The sequence below is a fragment of the Canis lupus genome, chromosome 8 (assembly GCF_048164855.1).
Source record: "Canis lupus baileyi chromosome 8, mCanLup2.hap1, whole genome shotgun sequence".
In the NCBI taxonomy this organism is placed as follows: domain Eukaryota; kingdom Metazoa; phylum Chordata; class Mammalia; order Carnivora; family Canidae; genus Canis; species Canis lupus.
The window spans coordinates 25,588,965-25,610,870 of NC_132845.1; the positions used below are offsets into that span (position 1 = coordinate 25,588,965).

Sequence of the window (21,906 nt, forward strand, 5' to 3'; positions counted from 1 at the left end):
AAGACCTAATAATGTAGTCTGAGCTAAATGGCCCCTACAAATGTCCCCACACATTTTGTTCCTTTTATCTTAATACTTTATCACATTTTACTGATAAGAAACTGATAGGCTTCCTCCCTTAGAACATAAGATCTTTATTTATTTATTTTTTTTAACATAAGATCTTTAAATGCAGATATCATATTTGAATTCATCTTTTAATTTCTAGTGGTTTTAATACAAAAGAGGTATATATTAATTGATATATATTAATTGTATATATTGAGTTTACATTAAATTAGTAATATGATTATTTATTTTCACCAAAATTTAGGTTTTACAAATTATAGATATATTGTTGCTCCTTCCTTTGCTATCCAAATAACATAGATTTTTCTCTCATATTATTTTTGAATCAACATGTTTTACCTTTCATTGCTTTCTAGCAAGCTGAAAAAAAATGCAATTCCAATTCAAAATTACTAAACAATTTTACTGAATAGTTAATAGAAATGTATCTGAAGTCTACTATATTTTCACAAAGTAAGTCATATACTTTTCACAAATCAATATTTAAAACATACCTTTAACATGACCAGGAGACTTTTAGCTAATTTTTAAGGGAACTGAATAAATGCTAATCTTTCATATATAGTTCAGTACTCACAACTTCGTGAATAATAAGAACTTTCCTATGTTAAAATTTACTACCATTTACTATCTTTAATGGACTAAATGCTCCAATCAAAAGACATAGGGTGAAAGAAAGGATAAAAATAAGGCCCATCTATATGCTATCTACGAGAGATTCATTTTAAACCTAAGAATACCAGCAGATTGTAAGGGAGGGGATGGAGAAACATCTATCATGCAAATGGATGTCAAAAGAAACCTAGAGTAGGGATACTTATTTTGGATAAAATAAACCTTAAAGACTATAACAAGAGACAAAGAACACTATATAATAATACAGGGGAAAATCCAACAAGAACACCTCACTTACATTAATGCCTAGATCAACTAAGTACCAAATCAGCAAAGAAACAATGGCTTTAAATGACACACTGGAACAGATGGATTTAACAGACATATCCAGAATATCCCATCCTAATACAGCAGAATATACATTCTTTTCAAGGGCAAATGGAACATTCTCCAAAAGAGATCACATATTAGGACACAAAAGAAGTCTCAACAAATCCAAGAAAATTGAAGTCATACCATGCATCTTTTCTAACCACAATGCTATGAAACTTGAAGTCAACCACAAGAAAAAAATCAGGAAAGATTACAAACATATGGAAATTAAATAATATGCCAGTAAGCAAAGAATGGGTCAACTAGGAAATAAAAGAAGAAATTAAAAATAAACATGGAAACAAATGAAAATGAAAACAATGGTTCAAAACCTCTGGGATGAATCTAAAGCTTTTCTAAGAGGGAAGTTTATAGCAATACAGGCATACCTCAAGAAGCAAGGAAAATATCAAATAAACAACCTAACCTGTACATAAAGGAGCCAGGAAGATAACAAGGAACAAAACCTCAAACCAGCAGAAGGAAGGAAATAATAAATATTAGTGCATAGATAAATGATATAGAAACTAAAAACAAACTAGAACAGATCAATGAAACCAAGACCTGGTTCTAGGAAAAATCAATAAAATTGATAAACTTCTAGCCAGACTTATTAAGAAAAAAAGAGAACATACTCAAATAAAATTACAAATGAGAGGAGAAATAACAACTAAAACCACAGAAATACAGATGATCATAAGAGAATATTATGAAAAACTACATTCCAACAAATTGGACAACTAGAAGAAATGGATAAATTCCTAGAAACACATAAACTACCAAAACTGAAACAAGAAGCAATAGAAATTTGAACAGACTGAAACTAGCAAATGAGTCAGTAATCAAAAAAACTCCCAATAAACAAAAGTCCAGGGCCAAATGGCTTTATAGGCAAACTCTACCAAACATTTAAAGAATACATTCATATTCTTCTTAGCTATTTCAATACATAGAAGACAATGGAAAAGTTCCAAATTCATTCTATGAGGCCAGCATTACCCTGATACCAAAACCAGATAAAGATACGACTACAGACCAATATCCCTGGTGAAAATAGACGCAAAAATTCTCGGCAAAATACTAGCAAAATGAACTCAACAATACATTAAAAAAAATCATTCACCATAATCAAGTAGGATTTGATCCCAGGATGTAAGGGTGTTTCAGTATTTGGAAATCAATCAATGTGATATATACATCAAGAAGAGAAAGGATAGGAACTATATCATCATTTCAATAGACAGAGAAAAGTACAACATTCATTCATGATAAAAACCCTCAGCAAAGTAGATTAGAGGGAACATAACATTAAAAGGCCATATATGAAAAACTCACAGATAACATCATCCTCAATGGGGAAAAGGTGAGACTTTCTTGTCAGGAACAAGAAGAGGATGTCCAGGAAATGAAATCAGTGTACAGAAATCTGTTGCATTTCTTTACACTAATAATAAAGCAGCAGAAAGAGAAACCAAGGAATCAAACCCATTTTAAGATATCTAGGAATAAACCTAACCAAAGGTTTTGTCTTTTTTAAAAGACCTCTATTCTAAAAACTATAAAACATTGATAAAAGAAACTGAAGACAACACAGAGAAATGGAAAAATATTCCATGCTTATGGATTAGAAGAAGAAATATGGTTAAAATGTCTATACTGCCCAAAGCAATCTACACATTTCATGCAATTCCTATCAAAATACCACCAGCATTTTTCATAGACCTAAAACAAACAATCCTATAATATGTATGGAACCACAGAAGACCCAAAAGAGCGAAAGTAATCTCAAAAAAGAAAAGGAGATATGGAGGCTTCACATTTCCAGACTGTGAGTTACACTGCGCAAAGCTACAGTAATCAAAACAGTATATTATTGGCATAAAAATAGATACACAGATCAACATAACAGTATTGAAAACCCAGAAATGATCCCACAATTACATAGTCAATAAATCGTTGACAAAACAGGAAAGAATATCCAATGGGAAAAAAGTGTCTTTCAACAAATGGTGTTAGGAGAACTGGACAGCAACATGTGAAAAAAATGAAACTGGACCAGTTTCTTACACCACACACAAAAATAAATTCAAAATGGTTAAGACCTAAACATGAGACCTGAACTTCTTTGACATTGTCCATAGCAACTTCTTTCTAGATATGTCTCTGAAGGCAAGGAAAACTAAAGCAAAAATAAACTTGAGATTACATCAAAATCATTTGATTCATATGACACACTGGAACAGATGGATTTAAGAAAGGAAACAATCAATAAAACTAAAAGGCAACCTCTGGAATGGGAGAGACATTTGCAAATGACATATTTGATAAAGGATTAGTACCCAAATCTATAATGATTTTCTAAAACTCAACACTCCCCCCAAAATAAATAAATAATGGGCAGAAGACATGAATAGACATTTCTCTAAAGACATTCAGAGGGCAAACAGACACATGGAAAGCTCATCATCAAATATCATCATGGAAATGCAAATCAAAACTACAAGGAGCTCTCATCTTACACCTGTCACAATGGCTAAACTCAGCAACACAAGAATCAACAAGTGCTGGTAAAGATATGGAGAAAATGAAACACTTGCCCATATTGGTAGCTTGCAAACTGGTGCAGCTACTGTAGAAAACAATATGGAGGGTACTCAAAAAGGTAAAAAAAGAAGTACCTTAGGATCAAGCAATCACACTACTGGATATATACTCAATGAATACAAGGAAACTAATTCAAAGGCATATATGAACTCCGATGTTTATAGCAGCATTATTTATAATAGTCAAGATATGGAACCAGCCCCTGTATCCATCAATTGATGAATGGATAAAGAGGATGTGGTAAAAAAATATATGTATGAAAAAAAATATGTATGTATGTGTATATATATATACACACACACACAAGTGTATACACACACACACACACATATATGTAATGGGACACTACTCAGCCATAATAAAGAAAGAACTCCTGCCATTTGCAATGACATAGATGAAACTAGAGAGCATAATGCTTAGCGAAATAAGAGAAAGATAAATGCTATATGATTTCAGTCATATGTAGAATTTAAGAAGCAAAACAATCAAAGGAAAAAAATAAGAGAGAGAAAGACAAACCAAGGAACAGCCTCTTAATTATAGAGAATAAACTGAGGGTTGTCAGAGGGGAAGTAGGTGGGGGACGATTTAAATAGGTGATGGGAATTAAGGAGTGCACTTGTGAAAAGCACTGGGTGTTGTTTGGAAGTGCTGAATCACTATATTGTACACCTGAAACTAATATAATAGGGTACACTAACAAATTGAAATTAAAACTTAAAAATAATAACAAAACATTTACTATCATTTTTAAATTAAAATTGCATTTTAGCAAATTTGAGAAGCAGAAAACGTAAGTTTTCTTAAAAGAATCTTTTATTGCTGATATCTTGAACAACAGAAAAGTTTAATGTGATCACTTAGGACTTTGAAGGTCGAAAAGTTTATAATTTGAGGTTAAACTGTGACAATCAAACAGAATAGGATTTTTGAAATGTCTTTCTTGTCTTACCCAGAAGCAAAAGATAGTTTAGTTTTGTGACACTGAACATATCTGACAAATTCTACCCAATGGTATGCAAATAAAGTAGCAATTATTCAATAATATACAATACATATAAATTTTCGTCTAAGGATAGTTTAAATTATTTTTCAATGAGCTTTAAGTGTTCTTTTAAAAAACTGTCAAATATTGAACTAAATAAATATATCTTTTGAACCTCTACTAGTGTGAATAGAGTTGGAGGTTATAAGGTTATATAATTTTTAATTTTTAATTAAAATTAAGTAATTATTTTTTTAATTTTTCATAATGGTTTATTTAACAACCAATTCACGAAATTCCTGAAAACTTAGTCACCCTCTCAAGATCTGCTCCAAGCTGGTTTCATCACATTATGAGACTCAGGAAACATGTGAGAGTTCACACAATTGTTTTTTTAACCTCTGACATAATTGCATCAAGTCCAAACTCTGAGATATGTCAGCTACATTTGCCAACTTCCTCAAGACCTGAACAAGTAAGTGGCCCTTTATGTTTAAAACAGTAGTATTCCGGGTACCTGGGTGGCTCAGTTGGTTAAACATTTGACTCGATTTTGGTTCAGCTTATGATCTCAGGTTATGATTATGGCTCAGGTTTGTGGGATTGAGCCCCTAGAATATTTTTTAAAAATTAGCCAGAAAAAAAAAGAAAAAAGAAAAAAGAAAAAAAAATTGGCCAGGAAGTCAAGTAAATATCTACATAAATGTTTAGATGGGTGTTGACATATATCTAAGTACTTTAAAAACCTAAGAGATGTGAATGAATTATTTATACATTGAAAATTGTCATTTTATAAAAGAAAGTAATATATCTAATAAAGTTAATGCTAAACTATGTTTATAATAACAAATCTTGTGATTTTTTTAAGACCACTAATCCATGAGTGGAAAAAAAGCAATTTATACTATTGATTAAACAGCATAATTAATTTTGTCCTGAAATTCAATTAAAACAAATCTATAAAATTTAAGAATGTTAACAAATTCACAGTAATAAAGCACATTTTTCATTAAAACTTTTGTAAAACTAGATCAGTCTTCAAATAAATGTAACTTCAAATTACAAATAATTCATATATTAATACTATATTATGTCTACTTGTTTACAATATCAAAGGAATGTTTCCTAGTAGATTTTCTTGGAGTATAATTTCCAATGTTTTATAATGCAACAAAAATTTAACTGAAGACAATTAAGCTCTTTAGATGAGAAAGATCCTTTTATTTAAAACAAACTTAAGCTGTAACTCCACTGATTAATTTTGTAAGATAAATGTTTTTCTAAGCAGAAGATTTAAGTGCCAAAACAGGTTAATAATGAAAACAAATAGGTTAATCAATATCACAAGGGAATAATTCAAGTATTTAAAGATGCCTGGAAAGTATGCCCAGTATGTATTTCTCCAGAATAATAAGGCCAATATACACCGAGCACATACTATGTTGGGCTTTATACTAACTCACTATATAAATGATCTCAGTCTTCAACAGTTCTATTTTGGTGGTACAATTATTATTTCGATTTCTCAGATTGGAAGCCATTTTCACAAAGTAAGGATTTTATCTCAAGACTATTCTACTCCAGAGCCTAAACTCTTACTGTCACTGTCAAATTTTCACGGTGATTTTCAGTAAGAAATCATTATGCACATATAATATTTCAATAAGAAATATGAAAAAGCTATTACATGAATTTATCCCTTGTAGGACTAATATATATATATATAATGGTCAATTAATAACAAAAGTGGTTATATTTAATAAATTAAACTTACAAACCAACAACTATTAATGAGGCGTTGAAAAACACTGCACCACACCATTTGGTTTCCTACCATGCTATTCTACAACTCAAGAAACTAAGATAGTTAGCTGTAGCAAGAGGAACATGATCTTAATCAAAATAATTTATATTTATATCCTTTTAAAAGTGTTCTTTTTTTCTCCCAGTGCCCTTAGAGTATTTTAAGATTGTTTTACTTTTCATCAGTAGTATGTAACAAACATGTATAGAGCCCTAAAATGAACAAGCAATGTGTTATAGAAAATAATGAAAGAGGCTTTGAACCAGCCCTAAGGAGCTAGTTAGGGGCAGATTACTGGATTTACTGCTGTTGAAATTATGTTTAGATACCAATAACTGAGCACTGACTATCTTCACGCTTTGCTAAGGATTTTACATTTTTTTTCCACTTAGCATAGTTTACAATCTGACTTTCCCTATAGATTATGAAGTAATCAGAGTGGTTTTTTTCCCCTCCCATCTGAAATCCCAGGGTATAGGAAAATTTCACCACATAGTAGGCATCCAACAAGATTTGGATGAATTTTAAAATTGCTGAACTCCCATGACAGACTTCAAAAAATGAGAAACAGTAACCAAGGGAATAGAGTTCTTGCTCAGTGATAGAGAAGGACAGTTATTTATAAGTCAATGCTCTTCTTGAGAAACTTCTTAAAAGTAATTTCCTTGCATAATCACCCTGATTTCTGACCTCTCACTTACCTGGAAAGTGTATTTCTTTCATCACTCCAAATTGACTTTACTAGCATTTTGTCCATAATTTTCACATTATTTTGAAGCAATGGAGAGACTATCTTGATTTTAAAAATGAGAAGACTGAGACATGAGAGAAACCATAAAGATTTATCCCTAAGCCTGCTCACATACTGGAGACAGGAACAAAATAATTTTCTAATCATTATATAGTGCTCTCTAAATGAGAAAGGACATAACATGCCAAATGCAAAGGATATTTACTAATTCTGATTAGAGGGTAATTCTCATTTTAATCCTTCCTACTTTCTAAAATGGCAAATAATGAAAATAAACATAAATGTTTGGTAGTTATAATTCTTCCTCAATTATTCGATTTATTCTTATTAGCCAAGCAACAGCAAAAATAAACTATGACAAAATGAAGACAAATAAAATATTCTTGGAAATTTTGAAGTATCTCCACTAGTTGAAAGATAAATTGTGTGCAAGTGATTGTATCCTGTGTACCTCTTAAGAGGTTTATATTTTTGTGAGCATTTAACTTGCTTTCATTATAAAATAAAACATAATTTCTGATAATTCCTAAAAAGATGCTATTTCATCAGTGGGGGTCTAAGAAAAAATCCTAATAAAAGTAATAGAGTTTTATTTTCCTGGCTTCAGTTTCCTTGAGTTATTTATTAGCAGTATGACAGTCTGGTTACCTTTTGAATGTTTAAATGAAGAAAGATTGCTATTTGTGCATCTAAAGTAAGTTACCTCAAATTACATGCCTTCCAAGAGATGCTTCTATGTAATTTTCTTTGTAACTTGCTTCCTTTTGTAAAAGAAGTAAAAGGAAATACTGAATACATGCTATTCACTGCAGCCATCCTCTGAGAAGAAAAATTCTTAGGCTACCTGACAGTTTTCTTCACTACATTAAACAAGGGACACCAAAAATAGGAGCTTTGTTTCAAATGAATGGGAATAAAGAAAAACTCCATGCCACATCAACTCTTTAGTTATCAAAATTATTAATATATTAGTAATTCTTAAAGATTTTATTTTATTATTTTCTTATTATAATGAACATTATTGTGAGACATTTCTGGCATAGTAAATACTGTGTAATTTGAGATCAGAATACGCTGTTCCATTCAATTTCCACTTTAGTTCAGTAAATATCTTTATATGCCCTCCTTGCACTAGAAACCAGTATGCATAAAATGTATATCTACTAGTAAATAGTTCTCTTGGTAATAGAGTATTCATATGTCTTAAGTACAGAAAAATTATTGCAGTCAATTTGTTCTATGTAGGCTTCATTTTTACACATAGTGATCTTGGAGCCCATGAGAAAGAAAACTTACTTAGAAGGAAGGAAAGAAAGATAATACCTAATACCAAGTACCAATCTTTAAAAAAAAAATGACTTAGAGATTATTTCATCTCTCTAAATGTCAGCTCTAAAACTAAGGACGTAATAATTACTTTAGCAACTTACTGTAAGACTGAATGAATCAATGATGATAACCTCCTGAAATTAATGCCTTCTCTTTATAAGGCACTCTCCTAGGTGTTTAACATTTATATCTCCTGTCCTAACAGTCTTCAAAGTTTGGTAAGATGGTTCATTTTATAGACACTGGAACTGGCACCTAAGTTATTATTCTTACATTATAGTTCATATTTTTATCATTACTATATATTATATCTGGGATTTGAGGTTACAATTGAAGTAAATGGTTGAAACTGACCAAATACAATTTGAAACCATGGGTATAGTTCAGTAATGAGCAACTTTACTGATCCAAAACCACATGCAGGTTCATATTAACCAGTACATGTATTATTTTGCCTTCAAGATTTGCTCACGTTTTTCTCTGTGCCTTGAATACACACCCACTATTGACTTTGCTGCATTTGATGAACACCGTTCAAGACCCATTTTAAATTTCACTTTCTCTGCTCAACTTCCCCTCCCTGCTAGGCTATTAGGTTTCCTAGCTACTGGCTCCCATAGTACGGTCGTACTGCTCCCTCAGCACTTCATTGTAATTTGCTTGCTTAATTGTCTCTCTTTCTTACTAGGCAGTAAGTTCCCAAAGGGCTAGTATCATTCCTATCTTGTTCATCACTGTATCCTTTGCACCCAGACACTGCCTGGTACCTAGTTAGTCACTCAGATGTGTGTTCAAAGTTAGAGTTGGAAACTAAAGCTGCCAGGGGCCAAGCAATCCATGTTACTGCTTGCTGGGGACAAGAGGATGGATAGCAGGGAGACAAAGGGAAGTGGTGGTGACATGGTGGACTAGAGAGATCCTCCCCAGTCCGATCTGCTTCCATTGATTATTCTGTATTTATGTGACTTGGGGAGAAACAGCAGTAATGATTAACTATGGCACCAATGCTACTTGTAAGCAGACTAAGAAAACAATAAAACAACAGCAATTAGAAGGCAGTCATAACTGAAATGTAATGGGTGTTACATGATATGCCATTCGAAAATTTACTAAACTATTTTCAAAGAGCCAGCTATTTGTTTTATAGATCTTTATTTTTGCTTTTATATTCTCTTTCATTATTTGTCTATTATTTTCATTACCTTTCTTTTATTTTTTAGAATTTAATACCACCACTACACCCACACCAACATATCCATCCACACTCCATTTGTTCTCTTTCTAGCTCCTTAGGATAGACATTGCTTTCTTTCCTGTTATCCACACTTAACATAATAAATTTTCAGATAAAAATGACTTCAGTTGCATTTCATAGGTTGCTAGTGGGAAGCTCTCATTCAGGTCTAAATACTATGTAGTTTCTACTGTGATGACCTCCTTAACCCATGAATCATTTATAAATGTGTTTTTTTTTAATTCCCAGACAAAATTTGTTGTTCCTATTGTTTCATTTTTATAATATTTTTCTTTTTATTTCTAATTTAGGTATGTAGTAGTAAAAAATACAGTCCACATATACTTATTTGGAAATATACATGTAATTGTTCTGACCTAGTACATGGTCAATTTTGATAAATGGTAAACAGGTGTATGACATAAATAGGTGTATATTAGAGGGATACAGGAAACTTCTGATTTATTTAATCAACCTAATAAACCTTATTCAAATAAAAACCTTACTAATTTTGGGTAAGGCTATGCTGTAATGTATACGCAGTTTACGATTTTTTTTAATTTATGAATGTTTTAAGACATTTATTCTTTTTTTCATTACTTCTCTCTTCATTTTTATTAATACTTTTGCCCCCAAATTCTACTTATGTTACATGTTAATATCACTACACTAACCTTCTTATGGTTAGTGTGTGCATAGCATATCTTTTTTCAACTATGTTATTTTCAAACTTTCTGCTAAGGTCTTTTTCCTCTAGACATCATACAAGCTGTCTGTAGTATTTATTATAAATTGATACCAGTCATTTATGTTTCCATACACAAATTTAATAAATATAAATTTTTGCAGTTAATTATATACTTGGATGTCTTTCTACTGTCCGTTTCATGTTTTGTTTACCCTGCTTTTTCTTTGCTTCTCTCTCTTTTGTGTTTTAGTTTTGCTTTCCTATTGACAGAGTTGTTTTCTCCACACCTACCTCTCTGTTTCAATGATTGTTTCAAAGTTACAGATTGTATTTCCATATTTTTGTGATTAGTTTTAAAATTTTAACATCAATATTTCAATGTTTTTAGAAACATACTCTTAAGTTATTAAGTACTCCCTTCTCTACCATCGTAAAGACCCGTAGGACACTTACCTACCCACTATATTCCCTCACCTTCACCTCAAATGTCTTCCTTGTTGGTATTATATAAAATTTTATTTCTATCTTTAACATCCCCAAATAATTTTATTATTACACTACACTCACTAATTACATTTACCACCATTATTTTGCTGGTTTCTTCACTTCACTCTTAGTGTTTATTACCCCTCTCTCTTTTACTCTGGGTTCCCTCATTCATACTAAAGTAGAACTCATTTTTAGTAGTTCTCATAAATAATAAGGTGAAAGTATTTTTAATCAATGTCCTTTGTTAAAGGAGTAATAATGTTCTTTATCTTAGGCTTTGAAAATATTGTGCTCTTCATTTCTCATATCTATTAAAGCTGATGAGAAATGTGGGGTCCGTTTAATTGTCACTTGGTTTTAAAATGATCTTTTTTATCACTTTCTGGAAGCTCTGATTCTTTTGTTATCCTCATATTTCACATTATTGCAAACATACATGTAGGTGAGGGCCTTAAATTTTTTCTTTCTTTTTGGAAAATTCTCTACCATAACTGCTTTAAGACTGCTTTTGCCAATCTCTCTTTCTCTATTTCAGGAACTGTTTATATGTGTACCAGAGCCTCTAAGCTTAACTTCTCCATTTTAGTTTTCCTTTCTTTATATCTTTTTACTATACTCTGAATGAATTTCTCAGTTCTATTTTTTTTTTTTTTAGGTCACCAATTATATCTGTCTATATCCACTTCAAGATGTAACTTTTTATAGATATTTTCATTTCACCGAATATTTCTAATCAACTATTTTTCATACCAAACTCGTTTTTTAAATATACATTATATATTATATTCATGGCTATTATTTTATGCTTATTTATTTAAAAAGCCTGATTATGATATTATTTGTGATTCATTCAGATACAGTCATCATCTCAAGGTTGAATCTTCATTATCACCGGGAACATTAGCTCTTCTAATACAGTCTTGAACTTTTTGTTTTACTTATTCTAAGTGGAATTTGTCTCTTGTTCCACTTGCTTTCTTCTTTCTTATAGCAAGTATGTAGTGACCTCAATCCAGCAACACTCTTCTCTCTCCCTCTCCCCAACTATGTAACTAAGTTTCTTACTGGAAGTCCAGAACTCCAGTCTCCAGGCAATACTTAGAGATATCACAGAAGCAAGTTACTGTGCCACTTAAACATTGGGGCACAGCTGTCTCTGCTTCTCTCTGAAGCTTCATATAAGGCCCAGCCGGGCCAAGTAGATGCACCTAATTTTTTTAACTTTCAACTGGGGTAGGTGACTCCTGTTTTCTACCTCACATATGTTTCTGGTACTTAGTACCTTTCACCAGTAAAATTCCCCAGTAGCCTCTGACTGAGGCCCAAATCCTTTTTTAACTGTTGAATGTTTCTATACTTCTGGCACAAAAAGGTATTTACATTCCTTTTTACTTCAGGTATTAACTTTTGTTGAGTTCTTATTATATTTCATTTATAATCATATTTTGGAGTAAAATGGGTGGTTTAAATCTTAACTCCTGCCTGTTACAAGTGATCCATTATTGCTTCAATATCACTGTTTGCTACTACTTTATTCCTCTATTCATCAAATATATTTATGGAAATACATATTTATTAAATTCTTAAAATTCAAGCCAATAAAACTACATCATTCTAAACTAACTGTAAGCGGCTCACAATATATATATTATATATAATAATATTTATATATATTTATATAACATATACTCTATATATATGACTTATAAAAAAACAAATTCAGAAAAAAAATTGTAGCAAATAATCTTAATAGGTATATAATTTTGGCAAATTTCAAAGTTATCATCCCAAATCTCAGAAACCTATTTTTATATCTTAAAGCTCTAGATGGTAATAGTTTTAAAATAGACTAAAATAGGCTGATGAAAATCATCTAGCAATTTATCCTGTCCTAACAGTTTTATTATCAATCATTGTGCTAGCAATGAGTATTTTTCATAGATTTCTAAAGCTTTTTGGAAAAGAACATCAGATATTTAGTGAAATCCATCAAGACATTATTTTCTATTAACCAGTGCATTAAGACCAAAAGCAGAGACATAAATCAAGCCTTAACAGATATTACTAGTATTTGCAATCCTGAGAGCAACATTTCACCAGGGTACAAACTATTGATTTTATTAATGTTTAATGTATATTTTTCATGTACATCTTATTTATTTTATAAATAATTATTTTTGTATAAATAGTATTCACAAACTGCTAGTAATACTGATAATAAATAGTAGTAGTATGGAAAAATTTTATTCAAAGACAATTCAAGTTTGGGACAGAGAGGCAAGTGTGAGATATCATTAATCTAATGACTATTCTCTAATCCATATTCTATTTATAAATGACCTGCAAAAGGGATTAACCATAAATATTGGTTATCATTCATTATCATGGTAGTTTATCTTCATTTCAGATTAGATACATGACCTGATAGATTTTATTGACCACTTTGCCAAATTGTATTATAAATGTGCTAGACTCATTCTTAAATTTACTTATAAACCAGCTATCATCATCAGGCTTAGGCTTTCCAAAATAAAACAAACTTTAGATATAATCTTGAGCTCTAGGGCCTGTAATAAAATGGGCCCCTTTCAGGGTGCAGTATTTAAGCTTTATAGTAGTGTTTTTTGCAATTTTTCATAGAAGGAACCAAAGTTTATCATCTTAGGCCCCTGAGTCCTAGATCTACAATACTCCTTCACTGGCCAGAAAAATAAAATAAAATAAAAACTTTTTAGTAACATGCATAAACAAAAGAAAACAACAAAGCTACATTCATCTTTTTTTTTTTTTTTAAGATTTTATTTATTTATTCACAAGAGACACAGATAGAGAGAGGCAGAGACCCAGGCAGAGAGGGAGAAGCAGGCTCCATGCAGGGAGCCTGATGTGGGACTCGATCCCAGGATTCCAGGATCATGCCCTGAACCAAAGGCAGACTCTCAACCACTGAGCCACCCAGTCCCTACATTCATCTTTAATATTGTGGTTTCATATCACACAGAAACCTCATTATGTGAGTTGTGAGGTACAGTGACTGAGGTAAATTTTACAAAGTGCAATACTGTGAACTTATGGCCCAAAATCTTGGGTTTACAGTGACTTTGTATCGATGCCTTATAGCAATATCTGCAAAAAGTGAGAGTTTGTGAAATGATGGAAATTAACGCACTAGATTTGTATTCTAGATCTGCCTTTATTAGATGTGAATTTGGGGAAATCAAATTTTTTCATGGAGTTCCTTGTTGCAACGAATGGACATGATCACATTTACCTGAAGGGTTATTTTCAAGATTAGTCAAATTCTAAGTGAAGTACCTAACACTGTCCAGTGCAACAGAAGTTTGTTTAACGTTAACTATTTTTTAATCACTTTGATCCTTACTTTCCTCATGTCTGGAATGGGAAAAACATTACCTAGTTTAAGTGTCTCAAGGGTGCTTTATCAACATTTTAAAGTGAGATATCATAAAAATAGAAGTGCTACGCAAGTATGGTATACTTCTGTAACTCTATATTTTCCCCTGCTTTATCTTTTCCTTTGTACAAAGGTCTAATCGCCTCTAAAACCAAGTGACAAAAATTAATGAAGGCTGAATTATCAGTCCAGGGGATGCTAAGGTAAATGCGGTATGTATTATTAAGTTTGCTACAAACTTGTAGTTGTTGGCTTGTATTATTTCTTGAGAAGTGTTGTAGTTTCCCAAGACCTGTAGTTCAAAAAAGCCTACAACACTTAATTCTAATCAATGCTCAATCAATGTTTGTTTGATTAACTGAATCCTTACCTAGTGGAAACTTATTACACTGGCTGTTCATACAAGACAGTCTGCCTGGGATAATCCTGGTTTGTGCCTGCTGTCCTGAATTAATTATTAATAATGTCCTTGCTCACTCTCTAAAGTATCTCAGTCATTTGATTATCTTACTTATAAAGCAATCAACATAACACAGAGAGTAATTCCAATCCTACAGTGTATGTACGTTTTTTTATATAATGATTTTATTTTATTTTATTTTTATTTTTTTATATAATGATTTTAAATTTGAGAATAAGATTTATTCTTTTTCTTTATCTCTATTTTCCTATTAGACAAATTATACCACAAAAATATATTACTTGAAAGAGAACATGCAATACTGTTTATATTAGAATGCATATTTCTTTTTTCTCCTCACTTACATTTTTAGAAGACAAAAATTTAAGGCTTTTAGTTACCTCCATGTTCAAAATGAAGATATGACAGAAATAATATGTGTCCTATTAAATCAAAATTAACTCAGGTCATAATATTCCTCTTTCATTCACAATTCTCCAAAATATTTACTGTAGTATTCAAGCAAAATATAAATATTGACATAATTTAAATAATTATAAAATATCTCTTAATGTAGGCTTCTAACACCTGCCTGTTTGAATTACATTACTGTATTTTTTCATTGTATTATAGGCAACTGATCAATTTAATTTGAATTGTGTCTGACCAGTAAGATAAAGAAATAAAAAAAATAGTATATAATAGTGTATAAATAGTGTATGATGGTGGACAACAATTGGGTTATATGAAATGAAAGGTGATATAAAAAAACCTGCTGAGAGATACAGGTAAAAAAATCTAAAGAGTAATCCTGTTCCCAGGAAGTCACTTGATTTAGTTCAGAATTCTGTTTATCAGTTCCATTCCTAACTAAAAGTATAAAAATAAAACTAAAGGTGCAGTGTCAAGAAGTATACATCTCATAAAATATATATATATATTTAATAGGTATTTAAAATAAATAATCTCATAGAATATTTATTGTGAACACCAAATAATCTTTTTAGAGAATAATTCCATAATCTAACGCATTTCTAAAAATTCATAACTGAAGAAACAATTTTAAGTAGTGAACTTATGGCCCTCATTCATCTTAACATTTAAAGTCAAACTTCAAAACCTTGGACTTTTAACTTTAGTTTCTTTAAACTGACTCCATAACTAGTTAAAAACCACAGAAGGGAACTGATTTAATATGCAGCTAAGTATGACAGTTTATTTTTCAAACTTTAGAAAATGAGTAGAAAGATGTGTTCTCATTTCATTCTCCTTTTGCAACAATTGATTAGTTAAGTTTAAGAAACAGTGAAAGTCCAGTTGGTCCATATGGGTGATTAATGTAATGATTTCTTTAAAATTCAATTACATACTCAAACACATTTCAAAAAAAAAAAAAAGTTTCAAAGGTTACACTTGTTTAGAGAAATTTTTTTTTTATATTTTTAAAGATTTTATTTATTTATTCATGAGACACACACACACACACACAGACACACACACAGAAAGAGAGAGGCAGAGGGAGAAGCAGGTTCCATGCAGGGAGCCTGATGTGGGACTTGATCCCAGGTCTCCAGGATCAGGCCCTGGGCTGAAGGGGGTGCTAAGCCTCTGAGCCGCCCGGGCTGCCGTAGAAAAATTTTAAAACCTTCATGAGAGTGAAAGGAGAATCCAGTGGATAGTCTTTCCACCTTTGTCAAATATTAGTTGACCATAAAGTTGAGGGTCCATTTCTGGATTCTCTATTCTGTTAACTGATCCATGTGTCTGTTTTTGTGCCAGTACCACACTGTCTTGATGACCACAACTTTGTAGTACAACCTGAAATCTGGCATTGTGGTTTCTTTCTCAGCTATGGTTTTCTTTTTTAATATTCCCCTGGCTATTCGGGGTCTTTTCTTTCCACACAAATCTTAAAATAATTTGTTCCAACTCTCTGAAGAAAGTCCATGGAAAAAAGACAGTCTCTTCAATAAATGGTGCTGGGAAAATTGGACATCCACATGCAGAAGAATGAAACTAGACCACTCTCTTTCACCATACACAAAGATAAACTCAAAATGGATGAAAGATCTAAATGTGAGACAAGATTCCATCAAAATCCTAGAGAAGAACACAGGCAACACCCTTTTTGAACTCGGCCACAGTAACTTCTTGCAAGATACATCCACGAAGGCAAAAGAAACAAAAGCAAAAATGAACTATTGGGACTTCATCAAGATAAGAAGCTTTTGCACAGCAAAGGATACAGTCAACAAAACTCAAAGACAACCTACAGAATGGGAGAAGATATTTGCAAATGACATATCAGATAAAGGGCTAGTTTCCAAGATCTATAAAGAACTTATCAAACTCAACACCAAAGAAACAAACAATCCAATCATGAAATGGGCAAAAGACATGAAGAGAAATCTCACAGAGGAACACATAGACATGGCCAACATGCACATGAGAAAATGCTCCGCATCACTTGCCATCAGGGAAATACAAATCAAAACCACAATGAGATACCATCTCACACCAGTGAGAATGGGGAAAATTAACAAGGTAGGAAACCACAAATGTTGGAGAGGATGCAGAGAAAGGGGAACCCTCTTACACTGTTGGTGGGAATGTGAACTGGTGCAGCCACTCTGGAAAACTGTGTAGAAGTTCCTCAAAGAGTTAAAAATAGATCTGCCCTACGACCCAGCAATTGCACTGCTGGGTTTTACCCCAAAGATACAGATGCAGTAAAATGCCAGGACACCTGCACCCCGATGTTTATAGCAGCAATGTCCACAATAGCCAAACTGTGGAAGGTGCCTCGGTGTCCATCGAAAGATGAGTGGATAAAGAAGATGTGGTCACTGTATATAATGGAACATTACTCAGCCATTAGAAATGACAAATACCCACCATTTGCTTTGACGTGGATGGAACTGGACGGTATTATGCTGAGTGAAATAAGTCAATCGGAGAAGGACAAACATTATATGGTCTCATTCATTTAGGGAATATAAAAAATAGTGAAAGGGAATAAAGGGGAAAGGAGAAAAAATGAGTGGGAAATATCAGAAAGGGAGACAGAACATGAGAGACTCCTAACTCTGGGAAATGAACTAGGGGTGATAGAAAGGGAGGTGGGTGGGGGGTGGGGATGACTGGGTGACAGGCACTGAGGGGGGCACTTGATGGGATGAGCACTGGGTATTATTCTATATGTTGGTAAATCGAACACCAATAAAAAATAAATTTATTAAAACAAAGAAAGGAGAATCCATACAAACTATTATTTTTAAGTTATTTTATTGAGGCAATATTGTTATACCTAATTGAACTAGGAAGAACGCCTCCTAGAGAGTCAGAATCACTCCATAGTCTATATGTTCCATAGGCACACACAAATTTCTGAAGCAAGGTCACTGCTGATTTGGGGATAGCAAAGGATTGAATAATAATGACAAGTAGAACAACAACAACAAAAAAGCAGCTGGTCTCCTGATGCAACTGCAGGCTATTCTTTGTGTGGTTTATTTGTATTCTATTATGATCTCTATGTTCCATATGCCCATGTTCAAATCGAAAAAGTAAAAGGTATGGATTTAACCAATAATGGCAAACTGCGAAGTTGATATTTTAAAAATCACATAAATTACAGGAAAAACAATTTTGAAAAATATCATACTATTTTAGTCTGCTTTCCTAACCTTTCCTTAATTTGGTTGAAAACAGATTTGTATTTCTTTAAAGGTCAAAAATCAATCATTGTTTTATCAAACAACCAAAATAAATAAAATTATTTGCATCATGTTCTGCTTCAACTTAAGTGTCAATAGTTTAGTAGTTCGAAATAATAATAGTAGTTTGCACATTGTACTTTCTCTTTTCACTAAGAGTAAATTAATATGTTGTCTATCTTTGGCTTATCTTCATAACAATACTGACAGTTGGGTAAGTTTAAGTAAACCTCGCACTGACTTATGAATAACAAAACTTTTTAAAGTATCTTGCCCTAAGAGGCCAACTTAAAAAGAGAAAAAGAGTTTTTCTTCACAGTTCCATTACAAAACTTATTTATAATTCGACAGATATACTTGAAGTTACTGTTTTATAAAGTACAATTGAAATGTAAAAGTTAGATACATTCCTATTTTAAACTCCATTATTCACTTACAATGCATTTAATGCAATCCTAAATGATGCTATATCTTAAACTAAAAAACAAAACAAAGCACACACATACACAGCAAAAGAAAACAAAGAACTGCTTTAGGAAGGGGTGGAAGCAGTTCATTAATAACAAGTGAGGGTGAAAAGGGGGACTTCTGCAAGATGGTGCAACAGAAAGATCCTGAACTCATCTCCTCCCATGGACACACCAAATCTAAAGTTACATATGAATTATTTCCCTCTGAGAAAAATCAAAATACTAGATGAACTTATTTTCCACAACAAAGGTTAAAAAGACCATATTGAGACAGGTAGGAGAGTAGCTATGGTCTCAAAAAACCTCCTGCTGGGACAGCAACACACCATAGAGAGGGATCTCACCAGTATGGCGGTTCCCCTGGGTGTCACATATCAAGTACCCCAACCCTTGGGATCCGAACCAGAGAGATGAGCCCCAAAACATCTCAATTAAAAAAAACAGAAAGTCCAAGGGACCCAAAATTATAATAGTTTTTGTCAACTATACCTCAATTTAAATCAACAAGTGAGAGTTCTCAGAAGAATGATCTCTATCATACAAGTCACTGACAAAGTAACATTATTTTAACTCCTTTTGTTTTGAAATGCAGTATTAATTTATATATATATATATATATATATATATATATATATATATATTGTATGCCCTTTCATTTACTACATCCTTACAAGCTTGTCCTGTTATAACGAAGAAGCAATGAGTCCCCAAAGAAAGATGTCGAAGAACTGAGGTTAATCTTCTCTATCAACTAAGGACTTTCCCAGGTTGTAAAGATCATACCTTACAATGGTCAGGTAAGCCTAATGCAATTTTGAATTTGGTAGAAAAGAAATTAAATCCAACAATTTATTGGAACAACTCACAACATCAAGTTATTTCTATTTTCTCATTCCTAGGAGCCCTTGCTTAGAATTAACTTGTCAGAAAGCAGAGAAGGAATAACTTTGATTTATTACTAAAAGCAAAGTGAGACTTAATCTTGAGGGATGTTATAGGAAGGATCCTAAAAGGAAAAAATATGTTGTGTTTGAGTTGACAAAACCAGATGGGGAAGTCATTAAGTAAAAATCTAGTGTTAACAGGCATTTAATTTAGTCTTTTAGCCAACTGACCCTAAGGACTATACAATCTTACAGCAACTCGATATATGTTGATCATTTAAATGATACGTGGAAAATAACCTGGTAGTTGACTCCAAATAGGGGTTACCAGAGAGCATAAGATGTCCTAGAGTATCAGTCATTGACAAAGGATTCATAAGAGAGAGAGCTAACCTGCGTGAATAAAATGGTTTCATTTGGGATCCCTGAGTGGCTCAGTGGTTTAGCACCTGCCTTTGGCCCAGGGCGTGAATCTGGAGTCCTGGGATTGAGGCCCACATCCCTGCATGGAGCCTGCTTCTCCCTCTGCCTGTGTCTCTGTCTCTGTCTCTGTCTCTGTCTCTCTCTCATAAATATTTTTTTTAATGCTTTGATTTTATTATAAATCTGTATCCAAATAACATATCTGCTTCTAATCTAAAAGTTTATAAAATTTCACTTAAAAGAATATTATTCGGCGTTGGGTTTTTGAAAATTCTCTAACCCCTATTACTAAAATAAATAAATAAATAAATAAATAAATAAACAAATAAATAAACAAATAAGAATAAATGATGATGTATTATTTCAAGCAATAAACATTAAAGAGAATTTCAGGAAGAAGAATCAGTTTGGCCTTTTTTTTAAAGATTTATTTTTATTTATTTATTTATGATATAGAGAGAGAGAGAGACAGAGAGAGGCAGAGACACAGGAGGAGGGAGAAGCAGGCTCCATGCCAGGAGCCCAACACAGGACTCGATCCCGGGACTCCAGGATCACGCCCAGGGCCAAAGGCAGGCAGGCGCCAAACTGCTAAGCCACCCAGGGATCCCCAAGGTAGCTTTTTTATAATGGGGTCTCCCTGTCACACTCCAATGCAAAGTTAATGAATGAATTTTTGTTTCAGACCCTCTAATTTTTATAACTTCCACTCAATATTTTAATAACTTTCTGGGATTGCAATTAATTTGATATATGGCTTTATGAAGCTTAATTTTTATAGCCATTACTAAATAAAAATATTATTTAGGGCATACAGCACACATTAGCTGTGTATCACACTAAAAATTTGGGATATCAAAGGAGCACCAAGGATTAAAGTTACTTTAAGATTTTTGTGCTGTAGAGGTGGGTGGGAGAAAAACAGTATGTACAGCTTACATACCTCAGTAGCAAACTGCTGCAATCCACCAATATTAATTGGTCCCTCTTCAGTGGCATATAAATTGCATCCACCTACACAAAGATCGGAAGTTGGACATACCATTCCACAGGTCAAACCAAGTGGGTTGTCGGAAAAAATCATCTTAGCAGCTCCATAATAGTTCTACAAAAATAAAATAAAATTTTATTATGTAACAATTTTATTATGCACCTTACACATTCAAAATATAACCTAATTTTGTATTAGGTAGTTGAGTTGAATATTAAGATATGTAATAAGATGTAGAGGTTACAATACTGTTTACCATCAGAAAACATCAAGTAATAACTAGCCGAGTACCTAACATACAGGAATATTCAGTATATGGTGTATCAATAAATGAACAACTAATCAATTTGGAAAATTGAAATTTAAAGTATAAATGTTCTATAAATAGTTTTCTTTCACAAGGCATCTAACTATACCCTGAGAAGAATTATCTCTTTCATTTTTAACAAAGGTAAGAAAGATAGATTGAACAAATTTAGATAGATTAAATCTTAAAAATTTTAAAAACAATCAAACAAAAAGGTTATCCTCCACTTAACTAAATTAAAAGCATCTAGGGCCCTCTTTCCCTTTCTTTCATCTTGCTGGTCCAGAGAGACTATATAAATGGCACTCTGTGTTGATTATCATCCTTCAATTACATACTATTAATGAAAGATGCAGATGA

At 32.4% G+C, this 21,906-nt stretch overlaps 1 protein-coding gene across 4 annotated transcripts in view; it reads right to left on the bottom strand.

Annotated features, from left to right (window-relative positions):
- The window catches only part of DPYD (dihydropyrimidine dehydrogenase), a 790,677-nt gene that overhangs the window by 557,824 nt on the left and 210,947 nt on the right, over nt 1–21,906 (bottom strand). For all 4 annotated transcript variants that reach the window (XM_072834642.1, XM_072834646.1, XM_072834643.1 and 1 more), the window contains one exon: nt 21,192–21,353. In XM_072834642.1, coding sequence (XP_072690743.1) covers nt 21,192–21,353 — 162 coding nt within the window. The remainder of the gene's footprint in view (nt 1–21,191; nt 21,354–21,906) is intronic.